The sequence below is a fragment of the Ovis aries genome, chromosome 1 (assembly GCF_016772045.2).
Source record: "Ovis aries strain OAR_USU_Benz2616 breed Rambouillet chromosome 1, ARS-UI_Ramb_v3.0, whole genome shotgun sequence".
Lineage (NCBI taxonomy): Eukaryota > Metazoa > Chordata > Mammalia > Artiodactyla > Bovidae > Ovis > Ovis aries.
Window position 1 is genome coordinate 179,262,929 of NC_056054.1, and position 9,631 is coordinate 179,272,559.

Here is a 9,631-nt window from a genome sequence, read left to right on the forward strand (position 1 = left end):
GATAGATCTACCTGTCCTGGACATTTCACGTAAATGGAATCATACGCAGTCTGAGTCTGCCTTCTCTGTGTAACGTTTCCTAGGTCCACCCTTGTACAGATCACATTATGTCAGTATCAGTACATCATGTGTTTTTATTGCTGAATAATGGCTCAGACAGTAAAGATTCTGCCTGCCATGTAGGAGACCAGGGTTCAGTCTCTGGGTCGAGAAAATCCCCTGGAGAAGGGAATGGCTACCCACTCCAGTATTCTTGCTTGGAGAATTCCACGGACAGAGGAACCTGGTCAGCTATAGTCCATGGGGTCACAAATAGTCAGACACCACTGAGTGACTAGCACTTTCACTTCTCATTCCGTTGTATGCACATGCCTCATTTTAGCAGATGTTCAGTGGGTGCACATTTGGGCGGTTTCCACTTTGTGGCTTTTATGGACGCTGCTGCCGTGAACATCTGTGGACACATTTTTGTGTGGACATATGTTTTCTTAGAAGCTAACAATAATGTAGTGACCCAGGCATCTAGTAGCAACTGTAGGTTTCTGGATGCTCCGTCCTCTACGGAGTTGAACTGTGGGACTACTCCCCCACATCCTGCCTCACCTCCTCCCAGGGAACGCCAGCCGAGTCCCGGGAGAAGAACCGAGAGTGCATCCTGCTGGATTTCTTTGACGACCATGACGTCTGGCACTTCCTCTCCGCTACTGCCCTGTTTTTCTCATTCTTGGTGAGTTTATAAAACCTTTGCTTCTCTCTTTACATCTTGCATTCTTTTTTTTCTCTTCCCCCCTTACTTACATCCTCCTATTTTTAATTTCCAAGTCTTCATTATGATTCAATGTACAGATTATCTTTTTTTTAAAACATTGTATCCTCTAGTTAAATCTTCATTTTGTTCTTTTACTCTTCAAAACTTTAAGACACAGTGATAAAATAGTTTTCCTTTAGTTGCACAATGCTTGGACTGCACTGATGATTAGAACTCACGTGCCCAGCTCCCCCAGGAAGTGCTTTCGGTGGCACTTGCTACCATCTCAGCCACACTAGGTTGGTTATTCCTTCATGTTTCATACCACATTCCTCCCTCTCCTCCAGTCTCACTACATACCATAATACAAACACTTTACAAGTTCCTGGAGTGGCTCAGGATAGCAGCCAGACCTCTTGCTGCCTTTCTAACCAGTCTCTTTCAAATCTGCAGTCCCTTCGTTTTTTGCCCACACACCTTCCCTGAAGCTGTGCATATTATAACAACCCAGGATGACAACTCCCAGCATACTTCCATCTTAATTTTGACTTTTCCAAAATAAACGTATATGGTGCCTGCACACAAGTTCTTTTAACAAGTAATAGGGGCCTCCTGGGTTCACTCTGACCCTTTACTTTAGTCTCAGCCAAGGAACCTCAAGAGTGGCACGGGGCCGCCTCCTAGTGGCCAGTTTGGGAACTTTAACCAGTCTGCATAAACATTCTTCCTTAAGGCTCTCTTTAATCGTCACATTCTCTGGGGAGACAGAGATAGTAAAAGTAGAGCTAAGAGTTCCCTCTACATCACAGAGAGAGTGATGGTGGAGGGAACTATAAATGGAGAGGGGGGGAACAATGCTTATAGCAATGCTCTACTGCAACAAAGTTTTATTTCTTTTAGGTCCCCATTCAAATGTCCCCTTCTAAGTGGTAATGATGTCCCCAGCCACCCCCCAAAACTTTTTTACCTCATCCCATCCCATACTCCCTATATTCCCTCCACAGTTTAATTTTTATCCTTAGTACATACTGCTATCTAACATAGTAGCCTCTGTTCATGCATTTGGTTCATGTCTGAAGTCCTCTCTCAAATGTAAGCTCCATCAGGGTAGACCTTTGTCTCTCTTTTATCCTAAGCTGTATCCCTAGCATCTAGAATAGCACTTAGTAGACCCTTGATATATACTTGAATAAATGAATTGCGGAATTACAAGTGTCTATTAAGAGCAGAGTGCTGCAGAAGACATGAAAACAATTAAGTACACTTGTGAGTCTTAGAAAACAGGGACTTATCGCAACTGTGCATTCCTCTCATTTTTCTGCCCGTCTTGTTTCAGGTTTTGTTAACCCTAGATGACGACCTGGATTTGGTTCGGAGAGACCAGATTCCTGTCTTCTAAGCCTTCCAGCATGGAGAGCTGGGGAGAGCGAGCCACTGATCTTGGTGCTGTTTCATGAAAAATACAGGGACTGCAGCAAAGTCACCACTGCCAAATGCTCCACTCGTCCACTGACGGGTGAGCTCTGTACACATTCCCACAGGGAGGAGAGGAGCTAAGGGGGACCCAAACCTGCAAGAAAGGGAGGCAGAAGAGAAGCTGCAGCTGTGGACAGAGATGAGCCCTCCAGAGTCAGAAAACACCCACCATCCCCTTTTGTTGCAACTCTGAACTAGACGTGGGCAAGCTGCATCAAAGTCAACCACCTTGGGACTCCTGCTACCCTCACCTGAGACTCGCCAGCCACGGCAGAACCATGCTACACTCTGCCCTCCACCTGCCTCCCTGCCCAGAGAGGCCCGCAGCCCAGATTTCCTGCCCAGAAACTCCAGGCTGCGCACCTCTGTAACACCCGCTGCTCTAGATATCCCCAGACAACAGCCTCCTTCTCCAAGGTCCTGGGATGATGTGATTCCCTGAAGTCTGGTAGAGGGGTGGCTCCAAGGCCCTGCCCAACTGGGATAGATGTTCTGCAGCACCAGCTGGTCACCTCCATTGCAGGAATGCTGTGTGCTTCCCTCAGGTTCCTGGAAGCATTAGGAAGACTCCAGGTTGGGCTCCAGGTTGTCACACACCCTTGGCAGGTAACTGTCTCTGGGACCAAGGCGTGGGTGCTTCCCTGTTCCCTGCGTCTTCATCCCACCGTTGTGTGTTGACCCCATGACTCAGGCTCTACCTTCTTGGGAAGGCCCTGTTTCTCCACAGATCAGCTCCAAGGTGGAAGGGGAAATGGGAAATTCTTCCACCATCAGGAGGAACAAGAGGAATGCCCGACAGCACTAGGAGACTGGTGACATCAGCATCAGGCCAACGGGCCTCGCACGAAAGACCTGGGCTCCTGGAACAGATTTAGCAAAGGCAAAAGTACCTCCAGTCCAAATAGCTCCATCACGTGCCCACATCACCCTCGGGGAAGACATAAGTGTCCTCCTCAGGGTCACAGCTCTCAGGCTGCTGTGCCACCAACCATGGCCCTCCCCTGCGGCTGCTTGCAGATCAGGGCTCCAGACTTGCCCCCGAGGTTCTCTGGAGGCCAGCCTCAGGGTGAGAGCATCTCCCTCCTCCTCTCCAGCTGCAGAGAGCTCAGCCAGCTTGGGGTTGTCTCTCGGATTCACATTCTCTCCCCAGGACAGTGTTGAAAAGCTTAGCAGCCCCCACCCTCACTCTCGTGGCTGCTCTGCCCCTAGAAAGTCCCATGTTGACCAAACTCCCCTGTTACCTGGGCTAGATGCTATCATAACTTGTACATGCAAACACATGTTCAAAGGTATGTCTGCCTATGAAATCGAAGTTACTTTCTCACCTCTGCTTTCCCGATCTTTCATTAGAGAAATGGATCAGCCACCCTTTTAAAAATATATTATTTCTCTAAAATAATGTTCAAAACACATTTTGAAGTTTAAATAGCAAATTTTCCCTAATTTTAAGAACAGAGATGCTTTCAATGAAGCATTGTGACCGTTTTTTCTAAAATGCTCCCAAATTTGTAATTGGTCTTCTGTTTTTCTTTATTTCTTAAAAATTGTTGGCTTCCATAGGCCACATGCGGCTTCCCAGGTGGCACTAGTGGTAAAGAACCACCTGCCAAAGCAGGAGACGTAAGAGACATGGGGTCGATCCCTGGGTCTGGAAGATCCCTTAGAGGAGGGCATGGACACTCGCTCCAGTTTTCTTGCCTGGAAAATCCCATGCACAAAGGAACCTGACATGCTGTAGCCCATGGGGTTGCAAAGAGTTGGACACGACTGAGCGACTGAACTCAACACATAGGCCATATGAAGGCCACCTAGTAAATGGTTCTATTAATCTAACATCTAAAACAAATTTCAAACCTGTTTAACTTTGCTGAGTTGACCTAGTTCTTTTATTTTTAATGCACTAAAGGATTTTGTATCCAAAAAAGGTGGGGGCAGGATGTGAACAACAAAGTTTGTTCAAGCACCCCTGTGGCCTGAAGTGAATAAACTGGAGGACACTTAACCTGTTCGGTAGCTTGTCTGGGAAATATGTCCATGGAAATGGAGAGGGGGGGCCCTGTAGAAATGGATGGATTATGCTGCTGTATTCTTCAGTATTGTTGTTTGACAGTGTCTGCTGAGTGCTATAAACTCACATATTGTGGTTCAGTTTTGTTCTCTGCAGCAGGACTGAAAACCCAGACCAAGCCTGCTCCTATAAATATCAATCCTACATGTATTTGTCGTTAGCTCTTTCTATTGTGCTGATTTGTGCAGTGGTAGGAAGATACAAGAAAGGCATTTGACTGTGTCTGTTGGGTTGATAGGAACTCAGGGTGGAAGGGGTGGCCAGAGTTATTCATAGTGGTCCCACGTCCACGCTTAGCACAGGCCTGTGCAAATTCTGTGCTCATGGACTTCTCTCTTTACATGAGGGGAAGGCAACTCTGAGTTCAACAGGAGGGTAACAGGAGACAGCCAGCCTGTGAGGAGGATCTTGGCAGAGGCACAGGGTAACGAGAGCAGTTCACTTGGAGGGCAGGGACGTGGCAGCCAGTGGGGCAACACGGCACATGAGAAATGGGCTCTTCACACCTCTGACGGAGGCTGCAGGCAGCCCCAGCTGGTAGCACTGGGTGGTGGGGGGATCAGCCTGGTTTTATTTTAGCAGCAGGAGTAGCCAGTGGAAAACCAGAGTCTATCTGGGGAAGGGACTTTCCATGGCTGAGATGGAGCCAGCACCTGGGGCAATGACAGTGGCAGCTGCTGCTTCTGTGGCTCCAGGCGGCCCCCAGAATGATCTGTGGGGTCACAAATGTATGTGTCAGGGGAACAGTAATACCCAAAGGTTTCTCCTCCTAGGAGACTGTCTAAAAACTTGGGGAAAGGGGGAAAACAAAGATAAACATTCCTCATAGAAGGGCCTGTTGGGTCTCGGAAAAATTGAGTCAGACTTTAGTCCAGATATGTTCACCTGCTTGCTGTGTGACCTTGTGCAAAGTACTGGGACTCTCTGGTCTTCACCTGCCACGTCTACCTGACACTCCATGGAGCTGAGCAGGAGGAGCAGTGCCTGCAAAGAGAAGATCCTCACCTGCACCTCTTGAATCCTACAGGGTGGCAGGTTCCCGTGCTTGGATGGCATCTCTCACCCATGCGGGCCCTTCATTGAAACCAGCTGTGCTGTTATCTATCCTCAGTCCCAGGACGCCCTGAAGGGGCTGGGAGGCCTCTCCACCTCCAGAGGAACTGTCTAGAGTTAACAAATATCTCCCTCCCCTCCTTCTCCTTTTAAAGCTGCATTTCACTGTCTCCAGCCCTTAAGACTGCAACACAGATGAAAAATCGCTACCAAAGCTACAGCCAAGCGGAAAGTCTGGCTGTGCACAAAGTCACACCTCAATGCTGCCAGCTCTGCCCTGGGAATCTCAGAGAAAACCTAGACTTTCTCCTCTTCCCAGCAGTTACTGCTCCCACGGTTCAGGGGATGCCCTATGCAAACGTTTCCCCTGACCCTCCCCACCCTTATCTGTAGAGAAAGCCGGGATGCTCAGCCTGCAGGTGACGAAACTGGTCCCAGAGGAGGCCTGGGAGCGTCTCCTGGTGAAACTAACGAAGATCATTACGAGTAAAGTTAGAACCGGCATCTGCCCCAAGTAAAGTAAAGCCCTCGTTTACCATAATTTTGCCCAGCTTTTTTTTTTTTTGGCTTTGCTTTAATGCTCTTTGGAACCAAGTCCATTTTACCTGACGTACAGCAAGCAAAACGCCGAGACTCGCAGCAAAGACAGGCTTTATCCACATGGCAGCCGTGCAAGTAGACGGCAGGACGAACCTCAGACCCTCCTCCGCGAAGGCACGGGGCGGCCGTGTACCTGGGATGAGGGATAAAGAAGCCCGATGCACGCTGGGCTGGGGCGCAGGGAGCGTGGCGAGGCGGGAATAGGTGATGGGGGAAAACCTGTGTCGACATCTTTCCTGCAGGCGTGACTAGGCTACGGGCCGCTGCACATTCCAAAGGGCGCATGCCCAGTTGGAGGGTCAGGGGGCCCACCTAGTTTCAGCCAGTTCAGCTGAGCTAGATGCCACTGACTCCAGGTTCCTGGAAAACATCTCAGGCAAACAGGTTACTTATTGTCTGGGTCACATGCAGCTTGGAGGACGTGGGAGTCTTAAAACAACCTTGATTAGGGAATGCAGGGGAAATGGATTTGACTAATTACCAACAGTTTCAGTGGGAACAAGATATATTTGTGTGGCTAAGTTCAAATGTCTCCTCCATATTAAGGCACAATAAGGTTAATCACCTGCTAAATCTTAGGCTTTAACAAATGAATTCAAATAAGCTTGGTTAGGGTGGTGGATCAGCCTTTGCCAATTAGTTTCTAAAAGGCGGTATAAGGGGACCCTTCCCTCTTTCTAAATATCTGTAGATTAGAAGCTTTCATGATTTCCCCTGAACTAAGAATTTTAACTCCTACCTCTTTTTCATTGCCTTGAAGTCCCTGTCATCTAAGGCTTATCCGTTTCACTGGAGATGAAAAATAGCTAACCACCATATAATAGCTTTGAAGTCATATCACATTACAGCTATGCTAATGTCTGGGTGTCCCATTTCTTATCCCGGCATTATAGTTATGACTCAGAAGACAAGAAATTTAAACACTGCAATATTTTCAAGTCAGAACATACAATCCCATTGTGGCTGGTTCCTGGGCCCCTAATTTCCCCTGACTCTTTACATTCTTTGTGAATTAGAGCTTTTAAATCCTTTAAAGAGAAGATTATCCAAATTAACTCAAAAGCCCTCCCTGTTAGGGTGCTCTAATGTTGCCACCACAGGAAAAAAAAAAGTTGATTTGTGTTTCATGATTTTTATTGTGTTGCTTATCTGGGCCTTTCACAAAGTTCAGTACCTGGATCTAGGCAGGCCTCTTCAAGGAACAGAACAAGTTCAGGCCTGAGGTTCACCCTGTTTCTCTCTCAGTGTGGGATACCTTGTCAAGTCACTTGCTTTTTAGGGCATCCATTTCCCTTTTATCTTCTTCTCACCACCTCTGTGTTCACTTATATAGAATCAGAAACACTGCTTCAGTGAAAAGTCAATCAAGAAATATCTGGGCCAAGCACCGGGAGGAACCAAGCGCAACGATGAACTAAACACAGTCTCTTCCATCATGGGTCTACGCTCCAAAAGAGGAGAAACAAATATTTTGTTCATTATAAGCAGGCAAAGAGCTCCAAGAAGAGAATGGCCTAATGCAGACCCAAAGAGAGTCCAAATATTTATCAGCAATATTTATGCCCAGACGTGTAGCCCCTAAACTACTGATACAACTCTCAAAACCAAATTCCTAGAAGAAAATATCTGATAGGTCTCCAGGAGGACCTCTGCAGGGAGGTGTAGGTTCTCGCCATCATGGCTGCCAATTCTACCACACGATCAAGCAGAGAAATAGAATAATTGGAGGCACTCTGCTCAGTGTCAGAGAGAAGGTGCTACAAATAGTTCCCAGGAATGTACAACTTTGAAGACATTAGCTTATTGCTAATATTGTGTCAACTATGTCAGAATTTCAAATTGACTTTCGAGTGCTAGAACAATGCAATAACTAGGTGCATGAAGAATTAAGGAGAAGGAAAAGCTGAGATGAGGCAAGAATAAGCAAACATAAACCTGAGAGACCAATTTGAGATTCGACCAAAGGTCTGGTTCAAGCAGAAGTGTTTTCTGGGAAGCTTAAAAGGGAAGGGACCAATGAGATTTCAGCCTGACCCATCCCTAAGAAACTGGCATTAAACAAAAGGGTAAATTGAGAGTTGATTGGGACACAGGGGAAGACAGCTGATTCTTTGAGTAACAAAAGTTTAAGAGTAAATTAGAAGGGAAAGAAAGGCGTTTACCTTCCGGAGAAGCACCGGGCAGTGGTGTTGGTGGCACACACGATGGGAGGAGCCTAGGGAATGTTGTTTTGTTGAGAACTCTGTAAAGATGGTCAGAGAAGGGGGCTGAGCCAAAGGAGGATGGACACAATTTTGATGTGGTCCAGTTGTGAGTTTGGTTTTGTTTTCAGGAAGACTGAAAGCAAAATGAAAGAGACCCTTAGGCTCCTCTGAGCTGAGGCTGCCGAGCGGGGCAGTACTTGAAAATGTCACTTTGGACTCACAGGAAGGTTACACTGCTGGGTTCTCACAACCTGCCTGTCATACCCAGAGGAAGAGAAAAGTGAGTCCTCTCCAGTGAAAGGGGAGAAATCAGAAAAATAAGACAAATACTTTGAACCAACAACCTCAGTTTTCCCTAAGAAAAACAAAAGTCACAGTTTTAATCCCAGCAGAGGACAGAGACATAAAAAGAGAGATGATTGAGGTGGCGATCATTTTAATTCATCCTTGAAGAAACAAAAACAGCTCCATCTCCCTAATTCTTAGGAACTGCAAAAACCCCTCCCTGCTGGAGGACAAGCATGGGACTGGGGTCTGAGGTCTGCCCTTTCAGTGGGATCTTGCTATTGGAAACTATTGCCCTCAATTTTCATCTCCAACCTCTACAAGATTAACGTTGGCAGAACTGATTATTAAAACAGCAAACGTGTCATTGGCATTGTGCCAAAGGTTTATATACATTCTATACACTGATCCTGAAATACTTACCACCACCAACCCCTTGAAGTTTGCGTTATTACTATTATCCCCATTTCCCAGATGAAGAAAACTGAAATATCGAAATAAGTGGTTTATGTAACAAGAACAGAGACAGGCAAGATAAATTGTAGCTTTTATTTGTGTCTGTATATGCAAAACACAGCCTGGAATTGTATAACCCCTGAACATATTAACAAAAAGAGAAAGTTTTTCCAAAATTTAGATGTTTGTTATATAAACCTGAGTGACACTGAACGCATTGTGCTTTAGGAAGGCCAACCAAAATAAAACTACGGCTTTGAATCATGTGGGCTCCCTAAACTGGACTGTTGCTTCAGTTTCTAAGCTTGTACAGTTAAGAACCAAAGCCCTTCTTATACATTCACTGACTACATTTGGCAAAACCCTGAAGACCCAAAGATTTTCGTTTTAAATTAAAATATACGTAGCCTAAGCTGTCAGGTCTCTACTGGGAGCCTGTTGGTTCAGAAACAAAATTAAGAGTGAAGGGAAATCACAAGAATACAGTGGTCTTTTTAACTTCCTAAAACACATTCAAAAACTCTAAATACTGTCAAGAGTCAAAAAGTCTTTCAAAGTTGCCTCTGAAACTGATCTATGCTGGTCCAGTAGTCCAGGCAGAATCTACGACTGCCATCAACAAAGACTGCTGAACTGTCTTTGCTCCTGGCGACTGGGAGTGGTGGTGGTGTTCAGTCGGTCAGTCATGTCCAACTCTTTGCAACCCCATGAACTGCAGCGTGCCAAGGTTCCCTGTCCTTC

General features: G+C 46.4%; 1 protein-coding gene across 13 annotated transcripts in view; it reads left to right on the forward strand.

Moving 5' to 3' along the window:
- The window catches only part of SIDT1 (SID1 transmembrane family member 1), a 108,619-nt gene extending 104,177 nt beyond the window's left edge, over positions 1 to 4,442 (forward strand). For all 13 annotated transcript variants that reach the window (XM_060417760.1, XM_027980013.2, XM_027980017.2 and 10 more), the window contains 2 exons: positions 614 to 727; positions 2,085 to 4,442. In XM_060417760.1, coding sequence (XP_060273743.1) covers positions 614 to 727; positions 2,085 to 2,147 — 177 coding nt within the window. In that variant the 3' untranslated portion in view covers positions 2,148 to 4,442. The remainder of the gene's footprint in view (positions 1 to 613; positions 728 to 2,084) is intronic.
- The last annotated feature ends 5,189 nt before the right edge of the window (positions 4,443 to 9,631 follow it).